General features: G+C 45.1%; 1 protein-coding gene across 1 annotated transcript in view; it reads right to left on the reverse strand.

The window, feature by feature from the left end:
* Positions 1–396: 396 nt before the first annotated feature.
* LOC146185827 (uncharacterized) overlaps positions 397–14,666 on the reverse strand; it is an 84,137-nt gene continuing 69,867 nt past the window's right edge. The window contains exons 3-5 of the mRNA XM_084607924.1: positions 11,315–11,450; positions 3,006–3,117; positions 397–658 (exon numbers count right to left, since the gene is read on the reverse strand). Of these exons, the coding sequence (XP_084464050.1) occupies positions 397–658; positions 3,006–3,117; positions 11,315–11,450 (510 nt within the window). The remainder of the gene's footprint in view (positions 659–3,005; positions 3,118–11,314; positions 11,451–14,666) is intronic.

Raw genomic sequence — 14,666 nt, forward strand, 5'->3', positions numbered from 1 at the left:
GCGTTATCGACTAATCCGACGGCTGCCCGCGAGAGCGCGTCAGCATCTTCGTGCTTCTGACCCGGTTTGTACACAATGGTGTAATCAAATTCTTGGAGGCAAAGGCTCCATCATGCTAGGCGCCCCAATGGGTCGCGGAGATTGGCCATCCAGCACAAAGAAAGGTGGTCAGCAACGACTTTAAACGCGCGGCGATAGAAGTAAGGCATAAATTTTATAGCTGCCCACGCAACCGCGAGGCATTCCTTTTCCGTAGTGGAATAATTTATTTCAGCACGGGAGAGCGTGCGGTTGGCATACGCAATGACCCTTTCCACGTCAGCTTGGTGTTGAACGATTACAGCGCCAAGGCCTATGTTGCTGGCGTCGGTGTGGACTTCGGTGGCAGCGTCTTAATCAGTGTGCAAGAACAGGGATGGTTTGCAGTAGTCTGCGCAGTTCCGCAAAAGCCTCCTGTTGCTCGGTGGCCCACACGAGCTGTGTATCATCCCAGGTGAGGCGGGTCAGGGGTACGGCGGCGGTGTTGAACTCCAACAGCCTGTGCTCAGGGGGCACGTCTTGATTCCTCCTGCTAGTACGGTGCACAGGGGTGCCGACTGGCACAGGAGTTGAGTCCTGGGCTTGTGGTGGTTTACGGGACATGTACTGGGATTGATACCTAGCACCGACACCAAAATATATCGCGAACAACAGGGCAAGACGTGAACGACAGGGCGAAGCTTTATGACAGGCAGAGTTCCGAACAATATTTAGTGTGGGAAGAGGCCAGCGTGAGGGGATCTTTTACCGACATGACTCACTGAGGTCGGAGGCTTACTAATTAAAACAAAAACGTAGCCTGTAAGCATACTTAATTCAAATGATCTCTCTTCTGACGTTCATTACTCTGCTTTCAACTTAACGTGTACGCAACTTCAAGCGCATTCAAGCATTTAGGCATAGAATGTAAAGAGCGGTCATTTATTTTATGGCAAACATGCACTTTTTTGTCAAACATTTTTCTCGTTGGCGCAGTCTGGGCACGCTCTAATTATTCGTCATTCATCTCAGCGACAAAGGATAGATTTATTATTTTTAGCTTATTGCGCGGTTGTCTCATCAAGGGCTACGTAGACATAAAGCTGGTTTTCGAGGAGAGCTCATTATTTGCAACCTCTAGAGCGTGAAATGCCTCGTCCTAAAACTGGGTCTTCACGCAGACACGAGTTCTCAACGCCCTGACAGTTTGGAAACATAAAGAGTTTCCGTGCTGCTTCTGCAATGTTTGGACACTCCGGGTCCTTAAAATTTACTGTGTTCACATAGGAAAATGATGTCGCTCTAGTGTATGTATGTAGTACAGCCGCGCAAGATTTATACAGCGTACCACAGAGAAGCCAGGCCACGAATAGTGTGCTCGTATGCGATCACGTTTCTTTGAAAGATGATTTCTTATAGGTTAAAGCTAATTTTATAAATTAAACCTAGAGTCAAGAAAACTTTAGCAGACAGGAAGATAAAGTGAGGGGTTGTTAGAACTTTAAAGAGAAATAAGTTAAACTTACTCATCTGTTAAAACTTTCCCGAGAAAAACTGTAGGCTATGCTAGTTGGTACGGTTTCATTATTTCAACAATTGCAGGATTTGTGGGGAAACAATTAGGAAGTTGGGCATTTTTGTTGCGACATTGGTAAGCGTTATTATATAGTCAGACCTAGAAATCGACTCTGCTTATTTGCTTTATCTAATACCATTGGAAAATAATTGGTCCCGCCGTGGTGATGGAGTGGTTGGGGCGCTCGACTACTGTGCCCATGAATGCGGGATCGAATGCCGGCCGCGGCGGCCACTTTTCGATGGACACAGAAATGAAGGCGCCTGTGTGCTGTTCGATGTCAGTGCACGGTAAAGAACCCCAGGTGGTCGAAATTTCCGGAGCCCTTCACTACTTCATCTCTCATAGCCTGAGTTTGGTTTGGGTCGTTAAACTCCATTAACCAAACCTAACGAAAGAAAGCCTGTCATCAGCATGAGAGTAATCGGGAAAGGAGGTAAGTGGAAGATGCAAAAAGCACTTTTGTTTCAAGGCTCAAGATTCATGTAACCGTTTAGAACATGAAGATTAGGATCAGGTGTTGATTCCAACTCCCTTTAAAGAGCAGCAGTCTTTGCTGGGCTGAAATCGGAGGATTTGGCCACACACTTGTATATCGTTTGTCTGGTTTCCGCTTCTGCTCCCTGTCATGATTGGCGCATCCTAGCTTCTTGTCGTCCCTGCACGGTGGTCGGAACAGCTGCGGATGGCTTGAATGCTGCGTCTTCTGCTTGCTGACCCCCAAGCAGTGAACATTCACGGCGAAATTCTCGTGGTGCAAAATCTGCGCTGCGGACTGCATCGAAATCGCCGTACATTCCTCCAAGTGAGCAAGAAGCGAACGCCGGCGGAATGCACTGTCACCAGGCCAATCGCAGTGAGCAGCCGTCTCAGCGGCGCAAAAGAAATGGCTACAGCTAGCACACAACGAAACAACACACATGTTGACAAAACAGCGTAAAACGAAAATCGTAGGGGCTGGCGATAAGCATCGTACTTTGCAAGTTTGAGTATCAGGCTGGAAATCCTTGGCCATGACCAATATTGGCTGTTGTCGCACAAGTTTGCTTATATACCTCTATATGTCGTAAACTTTTTCTTCATGTTATCCTTACGAGGAAAATCATGTGAGCTATACTCATGACTGTCAAAAGGTGCGACGATGTTGCTCGCACCGAAAACGATCGACAAAGAAGACAACCATCGTTGAAGAGAAGGCTCCAAGTGCTACTATATCTTGTCCAGCTCCGCCACCACCTACAGTAAACGCAGAAATCGCACCTTCTAGTGATGCTAGACCTGGTGCCTCCGAAGCTTTCTACGCGCACCAGGCCAGAAACGTTGCTTCCATCCAAACCTCCAACACCTATAATTGAGCGGTAGCTTTTTATCCAGACGCAGGACGGACTAACCTCTTTACACAAGTACTCACGCGGAGTCCCACAGAGTGGGGTGTTGAGCCCAGCCCCGTTCAACCTTGCTCTCATCGGCCTGGTCGATTTGCTGCCACAATCTGCTCAGGTGTCTATCTATGCCGATGATATCTGCATTCGGGCGTCAAGTGTGACTCGTCCCCAAGTCCGTGCGAGACTTCAAAGGGCAGCATCAATCATGGCGTCTTACCTACATTTGCAAGGCCTTAACATTTCAAGTGAGAAATGCTCTTTTCTGGCCTTCACACGAAAACCGATGTCACACTACACCATATCTATAAACGGGAAGGCCATTCCCTATGAAAAAAAAGCCATCGTTTTCTGGGAGGCGTCATCGACAGGAAACTCTCGTGGAGCCCACATCTGAATGATATGAAAAAGTGACTACCTGCCATTGTACATGTTCTCTCCTTCCTCGGGGAAAGTCATGGGGCGCATCGTGCACTCGATGCTAAACCTTTATCGATCAATATTTATGGGGTACATGCGGTACAGCCTTCCGATATTCAACAACATCAAGAAGACGAACATTCGGACTCTCTAAAGTGTGGAAGCGCAAGCTCTCCGCATCTGCCTTGGTTTGCCTAAATGCCCTTCAACGGCAGCAACTGTTCTTCTAGCCGGGGAACATCCTCTCACTGCCTATGTTGCTGTCGAGATCGTAAGAACACACATTAGACACCTCGCATGAGTTTAAAATCACCACCTGGCAAATCTCCCAGCAACTAGACCATGCTGTGCCTTTTCCTAAACCATTGAAGCGCAGCGCACTTATTTTCCATTGAAGTTCACCCCTCCTTCAAGACCGTGAGCACTCATATGGAGCCTACATGAACCTCAGATTCACTTTTCAATTCCTGGCACAAAGAAGAAAGCTAGGCTACCAATGTCTGCCTTGCAACAAATGACGCTGGAGCACCTTCATTCTAAGCATAATCGCCGAATACATGTGTACACGGATGGCTCAGTTACGTCAGCTAGCACCGTGGGATCAGTGGTAGTACCGGAAAGGTCCGTCTTGATAAAGCTGAAGACTACACATTTCACCTCGTCGACTGGTACGGAACTAGCTGCCCTACGGGCTGCGGTTGAATACATCAGCCAGGAACTCCCCCAAGAATGGTCAGTTTTCACTGACTCCAAAGCAGCGTTTCAAGACACGCAAGCGGCACTACGCCGCGGTTCAAATGAACAACTCATTGTAGAAATCCGCCCGCTGCATCACGCCGCAATATACAAAGTTCACGACATCATCTACCAGTGGTTGCTAGGGAACTGTGGCATTGCAGGAAATAACCAGGCGGACGACGCTGCCCGTTCTGCCTACAACGACGGACTTTCAGTTCAAATTCCGTTAACGAAAGTTGACGCAGCTAGCCGGCTTCGCTGTTTGGCTCTGGAGCGGACACATTCTGCGTAGAACACCGGAGAGTTCTCCAACCGTCGCCTCAAGGCATTGGACCCTGGACTGCGCCTGCGTATTCCCCACCACACAACATGTCTTGGAAAAACGTTACTGTGCCGCCTGTGGCTTGTCGCTGCTTTCGCAAACAAATACGCCTTCCTGATCGGGATGGCTGACAGCCCTGCTTGTGAACAATGTGGCGTTGACGAAACGATTGAGCACCTCCTCTGTGAGTGTCATGTTTTTGCAACTGAAAGACATATGCTGCGTACTGTATTGTATCGTCTGGCAGCTCACCCCTGAACGGAAGGGAAGATCTTGGGACCATGGTCAAAAAGGTCATCTGCGCTCAAAGCCTACAAAAAACTTCTCTTTCTAAGAGAGACTGGCCTAATTTACAGACTGTGATATTCTCACATCCGCTCCTCTTCTACCCTCCAGTTTATTACCCCCCTTCCCCTTTCCCAGTGCAGGGTAGAGAACTGGAATTATTTCTGGTTAACATCCCTGCCTTCCGCCCTCCTTTTCTCCTCCTCCTCCTCCTGTCAACGGTGTTCATGCACGTTCCGGCGGCAGCAAGGAGACGAAACAATCCACCCACGCATATTGTTTTCACATTTTGATGTTGTAAATGGTTCCGCATAGCAATTGACACGAGAACAATGTTTCTAAGCATTCTTTACGTTATTCACCTGACGAGTGAGCTCCTGAACCACCGCATGGAGAAAAAAAAAACAACTTGCCTTCACTTCCCATAAGACGCCGCCGCACTGCGCTTTGCGTCGGCAAACTGGGCCTTTGCCGTTTCAAATACTTGGGTTAGCCTCGATGCAAGATTTGATTATGCCTGAGGAACGCCAGGATTTGTATAATTAGATTTGTTTATTTTGGCAAGATTTCCAAAAATGTAATAGCTACAGAGCGAAGCCGGCCGAAGGGGGCGGCGGCCATTACAGAGGGTGGGGCCAAGAGAATCAGTTCTGCCTGATGATTGGTGGACGTCCAGCGGAAGCATGCTCCCGCGTTAGCGAACGAATTCCAATGGCAAATTTAGAGGAACGGATTTCCGTCGGAGCAGTGTGCTTCGTTTGTGATCCGGTGAGGCGTACGTGATCTGCCATTTTAATTCAACCTGGTGATAAAATATTTGACGAAAAGGAAACAGCGCGAAAGAAAGTGTACAAGAGGGAACATGCAACAACATGAGACGAGCACCCCGCCCCCTATGTTCTTGCGTTTGCTTTCTTGCCTACGTTTTTCTCGCTGTTTCTTTTTTCGTCAGTTAGCAATAAACCGATTAGACGAAAAAACAACTGCCGATTCAACCACAAATTTTGTTGAGAAAAAAAAACAGGTTCAACCATTCAACAATGGTGTACCGAATGTCGGGCGTTAGATCAAATCGTAGGAGCCTGGGAATCATGAGACTACTCGCCGGATTTATAATGCGCTGGAACCACAGGTGGTCGCAGACCTTATATACGTACCTAACTTATAGTTGGTATAGTATTGGTGGAAATCGGTAATGATGGGCTTGCTAAGTTCGAGTTTGCGAGTGTTGGGCTGCTGGAGTTCAACCCGGCTGAGCCTAGTTTACATAGCGGAAGCGCGATTAAGCACGGTCAGTCAAGACTTTCTGTCGTTTAACTCCTCTATGGCTTCCTGTGAACGTCAAGGAAACGCAGCCGAAGCATTGTTTCCAGGATAAGCCTCATCCATGGCTGTCTGCGAGCCTCAATAACAGTACAACCGAATGTAGGGACACGAAGGTGTCGACACCACTTTGAAGGTGGCGAGCCAGATGGGCAGTGATGGCTGTGGAGGGAGAGGGTGGGCAGGGAAATGGAAGTCTGTGTGGCATTGTGCCAGACAGTTGTGAAGATATGTACCGGAAGGAAAAAATTACCAGAGTTTAAATTAAGGTTAAATCGAGTTAAACGTGCAAAGCACGGTTTATCTGGTTTAGCTGCTGGTCGGTATTTTTTTGTTTGCTTTAAGTTTCGATTTGGTAACGCTCTACGATATATGCACATTGGGAACTGTGTTCAAGTTCGCGGTGTCTCCTCTATCCTTTCAACTCACCCCGCCGGACCTGGCACGCTTCTTCGGTCGAGACAGTAGAAGGACCTGTCTCACTCGACATCCTTGCGTGGCCTGACATGCCATAGCAACTGCGCGGTGCGCCTATGCAGTGGAGCGCAGCAAGATGCTACTTTGTTTTTTTTTTCATACTGATTTATTTTTGTATTTTATTCTTTTATACCGCTATTTAATATTAATTAATATTTTATTAGTATTGGTTGGTATTTATCATCATCAATATTTATCATTTCTCATACCCTACAAATACCCTCACTAGTAATTGGTTTACAGGAAACGAAAGACGCAGTATTTATGGCGCACATTCTGAAAGCCCGGTTAGATCTCGTGAAATAGTGCATTCATACTAAAAAGGTGGCAGGTGTGTGAAGAAAAAGCAACAGCAGCAGGTGTGCGAGTTATAAGAAGCGAACGGCGCCGGCTCTTCGCACTGTATTAGAAGTCAAATTTTGGTGTCAGTTGACATCCACATATAGCAGCAGTAGCTGACGCTCTGAAAAGCAAACTAGTTCCCTATAAGAAACATCGCAGCTCCCAAGACCTTATTCCACAAACTTCCATTTTCAATTTTCATTTAGTATTTATTTGGGCCTTTGGAATATGTTTAGTTACGATGTTGCGGCTTTGAAGCTTCCGTGAGAAGCGACCGTAGCATTAGCCCATCAGTGAACGCACCTCCGAAATGGCTGCATGACGCAGGATGTCGTTACCGCAGCGTGCGGCGAGTAACGCTTGGTTTCACGGACGGTAGGACTCGCTGTATAGTGATTTCTGTGATTGGCGCTCACTGCTTCTGTCTCATGATGTCACTATGCTGAAGTCCGACCAAACCGAACTGTGAATTGAAAATGCACGCTGAATGAGTGTGGCTCTAGGTTTGTTTCCCAGCAAAACAAAAAAAAAAGTTCTCCATCTTAACAATATATTTTTTTTAACATTCGGATGAGGCTGCAAGCCAATAAACAGATGGATGACGACCGATGACGACGATGTGATTTAATAAATGCCAGCAGGCCTGGCACGATCACTCCTGCCCGCGCAGCTGCCCGCTATTGCGTCCGTAACGTTACCAGGGGCCACCGGCGTGACAGGATTGGAGAAGATAGAAGAAGAAGAAGGGAAGAAGACAACAGTTTGCCGCCACGATGAGCCCCGGATGAGGCATGGCCCAGGACATTTCCTGGCCACCCGTAGCAAAGAGCCGATGGCCGAGCCCCAGGCACGCAATGCATGGTATGGCCAGGGGTAATTTCATTATTTGTGTTGGTGTCTTGGGTCGTTAGGCTATTTGCTCTGCATTTCAGAGCAGTGGGGTCACCTAGATGATCGGGTCTTTCGTCGTTCCTTGTGGTCATGTTGATGGCGTCTCTCGTCAGTGGGTTAATTTTGCTGCGTTTTGTCCTCCGTTGTGTATTATGGTCGGGGCAGGGGATGGGGTGGGTGGAAGGTAAGGTCGTGCCGGGTTCGGCAGGCTGGGAACAACCATGCGATGCTTCCTAGAAACCCGTTGTCGAAGGCACAAATAGACACAGGACGCCGAAGCTCTGGGCAAGGATGAGAAGAGATGATGAGCGTACCCGGCACCTGCAACCAAAATGTTACGAGGCTGCAAGCCGATGAACAGACGGATGATGAAAGATGACGACGAGATGATTTAATGAATGCCGGCGGGCCTGGCGCGATCACTGCTGCCCATGCCACTGCCCATTTGTTCTTCGTCCGTGACAATATTACTTTCGACACGGCTGCCCTATATCATGAGATTTGCACTGATTGAAGAAAAATGCTAGACAATTCTTTTATAACGAACTTGATCTTGCAGAGAAAAAGCATTACGAATTCTTGAATTAAATCGTTTTGGCTCTAAATTACCAGAGCATATTTATAGCATAAGTAAAATACATTATAGAAATGCCATTTTAGACACTAGTTGGCATAATAACGCGATGTAAATCCTAAATTCCAAAATATTCGCAAAAATGCTGTTTTTGATGAGGAAAGAAGTTCTGTTGGTGGGCTGCCTTGACACGCATTTAGCCTTTCGAACAGGGACAACCATTCTAGCTTCCAGAGGGTAAAGATTTTCAAACGTAGGCTGTCAGTTTAGAATTCCTGAACAGCGTCCAAGGTAACTCGCTAATCGTACAGAAGAAACTTCCTATTGCACAATGCTGGCTTAAGAAATACGTAACAATTGCTCTTTCTCGCTTGTCCTCTGCACATTTTTGATCTGGAACTATCGGTATGATAGTAACAACGTTATCATAGTAGTTCTATAACCAAACTATTGATGGCGAAAAATTATCAATCATTAGTACTCTCCAAATGAATGATGCGTAAACTCCGCTACGTGCAGGCGGTCATTATACGGATGGCAAGGCTTTTAGTCCTCGCAGTCCATGCGTCACCGAGTGCTGCAGGTTTTGCCTCCATAGATGCAGTGGATAAAGCACTCAGAGTAGCGCGCCTTGATCCTTTCCAGGCACCTTCTGCGTTCTGAAATGCTTGATGACGTGCACACAGAGTGCCGCTTTTTGTTGGCCTTCCGTCCTTTGTGCTTTGCGCTTTTCCACGCTTGAACATCGTTGTGGCATGAGGCCAGCCAAACTAGCTGAAGTCCAGCGGCAGTCCTGGTATGGCATGCGTCAGTGCTCAAAGGTGTTGAGGAAACAAACATCTTACTTTAATAAGCTGCTACACAACTTATCGCGTGTTCGTAAAGAGAATTGAGCATCTAATGACAGGCAAGATACAAAGTGCCGTCTACAGCGGCTTTCTTGGGAAACAGGTTATACACTTCAACGCAAAGCTAGCAGTGCACTGATTGCACGCCAGCGGGATGGTAAGTTGCTGTAAGGTCCAGGTGCATAACGTGTATTCAATGTATTTCCTATAAAATGCAGGTGCGTTATCTATTTCCTTTATTTATGTATCTTGTATAAAAGTATTGAACCATTTTGAAATCCACCTCGGGTTCAGCATATTCGGATTCGATTGTGACGATAGCTAACAATTATAAAACTACTGATTGCACTATCGATAGCAAACATTCATGGACTAATTCTGCTATGGGATCGATAGTGTTTTCGCACTATTATATTCTAACAAAACTCAGGATACCACCAATAATATAGAGACCTGAACTTCGGCATTATCAATGCAATTGTAATATCGAACACGACGAATACGACAAGCACCAGCGTCGGCTTCTGCCAGCAGTAACAGCGCTGACGTCTGATCCGGAGCTTTGTATGCGAGAATGCTGCTACAAGGTTCAAAAATAACTGCTTACATTTAAAACGTTTTAATAGTTGGGCAGAGGCAAACGTGTCGAAATTATCTACTCTGCACTTTTCATTGTAATACCAACGGCAATGTTCTTTCCCAATATTGACGTTTTTGCTAAAGTTAGTGCTAGGCGTTAGGTTTTCGGTTTTTTCACGGCCGTGTTATTATTTGGACGATGAAATACTTGAGGGGTTTTCCTTGCATTAAACCTGATATAAAAGGTTTTCTTGTTTCTCCTTTAGAGATATTTAAGGACAATACACTTAAAATTCTGCCCTTTTTTGGGTGTTTTTGTGGTTTCCACAATTCTTTAATATGAGACAATTTGAAATATAATGTTTTCTTGCATACAAATATGGACCTTGATTACTCACTGTTATCGGAATTCAGCAATATTTTAATGCTTAAAAAACGTTCAATGCAGTAATACGGAAAGTTGAGCTAGTTGGTACATGATTGAAAATTACGAGCTATTTTCGGTTCCTAATAAGCTGGACAAAATTTGTGCGGTTGTTAACAGAAGCGCTAGAGATCAGAAACAAAAAAGTAGAACAAGAAAATGTGCGTGCCAAGTGGACCATGATTCGCGTTTTGACGCATGTGAAGAAGGGGTTGTGTACCAAGTACCTTTTAAATGTGGGAAAAATTATATAGGGCCAACCGGCAAATGTATTAATACGCGCCTGCGCCAACATAACATTTCTTTGAATAGTGCCCCTTCATCCAATTTGGCCCTTCATTATAGAGACTGTCATTTAAATAAACCTAGTGGGTCAAATGTGCCTAGTAGGAAAACATGCCTACCGCTTTTTAAGAAAACCAAGATTAAGTTTAGACACAAAGATCAAATGACTAGAGAACTGTCAGAGTCATATCACATCCATAAGAACAGTGACATGTGCGTGAGCTTACCATCTGTAAGCATCCAAGATTGTGAGATTTTATATGTGGATACCTAGGAAAAATCTGTGAAGCGTATGTGCCTTTGGTTGTCTTCTGCGAGTATTTAATCTGTGTTCTTCGAATAAACTTTCAGTTGATAGTAGCGCCTGTCCTTGTCATTACTCTCTCGTTGTTGTTCTCCGTCGCAGCGCTCGTAATTTGCAATTACGTTCAATGCATCCTCCGCTATTTAATAAAGAATATGGGCACAGGGACATTATGACGGTATTTTTCGAGCTTGTAAGTATAATGCTGAAGGTTGTGGAAATCCCGTTTTTTTTTTTTTCTAGATTCGGTCATGGTAAAAAAAAAAAGTAGATAATTTGATGCGGCTTGATCTTTTTTGCGAGTAAGGCGAGCGCTCGTATGTGCTTTCGCTTGACAACATCCTCGGCTTGGAATGAGAAGAGATGCAGTGCAGATCTGCTAGTCAGTGATTAAAAAAGGTGGTCAAAAAGAATATCGAGAGATATAGCATAGTAGAGAGCTTAGAAATAATCTTCAAAACCTTGGGCTCTTTAACGTGCACTGACATTGCTTAGCTCGCAAGCGTCCTTACATTGAGCCACCTACCGCACGCAGAGCCACCACGGCCTGAATTTCCATCGGCGTCCTCGAACAGCGTGGAAGATGCTGGCCCAGCAGTAGCGAGGCATGGTGCTTGCGACTGGTCACGGGCCCGCAACTGGCTCCAGCTGAGCCAGAATATCTGCCACGTGCAGAAAGAAGAGTTATGAAAGAGATAAGATAAGAAGGTTTAGAATAAAATACTGGTCGGACCAGCCGAGTCTGCTGAAGTGACGATTACTGCTAGATTAACAACATACCCCCCTCGTAAATGAAAAACAGGTGGAATATGGGACGTTAACCCTACCTTCCTGGTCAGGAATCAAGCGTGGCTGAAGCATATGCCACAAATGTAGTGGAACGCGGGAAGAAAGCAGGCATTTCGCCCCACATACTTGTGCTCCACAGACGAAGGGCGCAGGGCATGCTGTCAGGATGGTAGCCAGTTCAAAAACAATCATGGGGCACAGGAACCTAAGAAAACCTACAAACATTCCTTCTGACGTTTGGAAACGACCTTCATGCCCTTCACTTAATATATTATCAGAACAACGCATTCATAACGAGCCCGTTATGTCGTTAGTGCGCTTAATCAATCAGACCCTGTATGTTTCGTACTTACCCGGTTTCCTTACAAGTGCTACTTCACACTCTCCCTTTTCTTCGAAGCTTACCTAAATAAAACATTTGCCTAATGCTTTCTTTCTCTTAGAATACTGTATTATGGCCTAGAAAACTTTGCGCTTCAAAAGGACGTAGCGGATACATGCATGGTGCACGCCAGGGACCCTATAGAAGCGAATGTTCAGTGACTTTTTGCACTAAGTAAAACAAATACAAGTATGGCAGATTATGGAACAAGGAACAACACCCAATATACAGCATAAGGACGAGGCAGATAAGCCGTTTACAATGGCCAGAAAGAAAGCCCAAGGTACGGCACTTTTATCTTAGCTGGTAAAAGGACTTGTCTGCTACTCGAAGGACTTCATTTAAGAGGACTTTGCCTACTCAAGCCTTTGAGCTTTAAATTGAACTCATATGACGCTACAATATCCGGTGCTTATAACTAAGTTTTACATGATGTGCCTTTTTTACACCATTGTCAGAGCCCAACAAAGAAGCATGTCTTTCCACTGCCTTGTTGAGATCCGCAATTCGGCCTGAAAATAATTGCCATTCGAAGCATAAACTATACCTTTACGCGGGAAAAGGAAGGTTTTATTTTAGTTTGTATTAATCTCAATGAACTCTTGATTTATGAATAAGATATATGACCACTGTGTGGATCCTGTGCGATAAACCGGATAAACTGGAGTAGGTCGGAGGCAATGAAGCGGTTCCTTTTCCCCATCTCGCTCTGAGATCTCCGCGGCACGTTGCCAGTTTTACGTGTGAATTAATAATGCACACACTACGGTTCCCGTCCACGGATCGGCACCCCGAGAAGCAGAGCAAGGAAGTATCTTCCGCTCTCCACCTCCCCCGCTTATTACTTATTCCTTCACGCGTTCCTGACTGCAGTCTATGTGCGCTGTTTTCTTTTTATGGATCTGTTATTTCCTGCATCATTTAGTACCGCATGGACTCTTCCTTGGAATGTTTCCTCGTTTGGAGTTGTGAGCATTTTGGCTGAGCATGTTATCCTCCAGTTGATAGAGTTAGTGTTAGATTCGGTTTCAATTTCAAAATTGCGATTATCATATATGGAGGTTATTTAACTAAAAGTTAGTGAATGGGTGCTAAGAGCATTTCTTGGTTATAAATTCGGCCAAATGGTTGAACCTGCTGGCAAGAAGGACGAAGTTACCTTCGACATTATTAACTCAGAACAACAGAGTGAAACTTCCTGTTTTGCAACACTGCGGCAGCAAGCCGGTTTGTTTGAATTAAAGGATTTGATCTCACAAAGCGGTATCTATTAACAGGGACGCCAGACTGACCAATGCGCTGAATTTAGGCTACCTGCTGTTCTATAACTTGCACAGAGGTCGCAAAGTATCCGGGCGCCATACGTTTCGCCTCCATCAAAACGCGACTGCATGGCCGGGATCGAGTCCCTACCTTTAGGATTATCAGTCGAGCACCATCATGGCGGTGCACGGCAGTAAGTAATCTGCCAGGAGCTGCCATACATTTGCATGGAGAATTATGTTTGGAGAAAGAAGCCACATGATGACACACGAGGATATCTCAGTGATTAGACGGAGCGAAGTAGCGAAGTACAGAGCAGGCTTTGTTCTTTGGCAGGCGCGCTTAAAAGCTGGCTCAAGGAAGGCGAGCCGCTGTTAAGACCTTCTAATGAAGCTAAGGCTCCGATATGTGACAAAACGAGAAGCAACTAAGAACACTATGCTATGTTCTATTTAGAATTCTTCGTTTTTGTTCGGCCCTTTTCGCGCGGTGACTATGGTAACAAAGAAAGTTCGTTTCAGTTGGCTTTATAGCTTAAGGTATCTGCAAGTGGTGAACGCGTTCCATGCAGCTGTTCATTGAGGATACTTCCTACATGTTTAAAGACCATGATTTGTTGTGTACACAAGGTATATTGATGATTTATTTAAGAACTTCATGTTTGTGACCTAAATGGAAGCACGGAAAAATGAACCATTCGTAGGCTAATAAGCCGCTACACGTCCCCGTATCAAAACTATAACACAGGACGCATAATCGTCACTACTGCGGAAGAAAATTTAGGCTTACTGTGAGATAATAAACTTTTAGGCCAATTAATGCGGCATTGTGTATTCTTTCTACTTTTCCTTCTTTTTTCAAGTTGCGCTGGTGTGTCAGTGATTTGTTCCCCCATTAGAAAACCTAAAGTCCGCCTCGTGCGGCAGAAGCCTATAAGTACCACTCTTTTTTTTTTTTGTTGATCAGAATAGCCGTGCACTAGGCCGGGGGAAATCTTGTACTCATTGACAGAGGATATATTTGTAGCGGGCGGCACTGGGGATTAAACTTGGTACCCTCCCGATGCAAGCCGGGTGCTCTATCACAAAATCACCACTTCAATTCGCATCGTGTGTGAGTTTGGCCCATGATAACCATAATTCCTTATGCGCCAGAAAGCATCTTCTAAGTTTCTTTCTTTCTTTCTTTCTTTCTTTCTTTCTTTCTTCTTCTTTCTTTTCTTTCTTTCTTTCTTTCTTTCTTTCTTTCTTTCTTTCTTTCTTTCTTTCTTTCTTTCTTTCTTTCTTTCTTTCTTTCTTTCTTTCTTTCTTTCTTTCTTTCTTTCTTTCTTTTCTTTCTTTCTTTCTTTCTTTCTTTCTTTCTTTCCATCCCTTTTCTTCTCGTTTCTACTCTTTCTTCTTTCCTTTCTTTCTTCTTACTTACTTCCTTATTGTATTTTTTCTTG

Source organism: Amblyomma maculatum, chromosome 6 (assembly GCF_055883805.1).
Source record: "Amblyomma maculatum isolate TAMU_Amacu chromosome 6, ASM5588380v1, whole genome shotgun sequence".
Lineage (NCBI taxonomy): Eukaryota > Metazoa > Arthropoda > Arachnida > Ixodida > Ixodidae > Amblyomma > Amblyomma maculatum.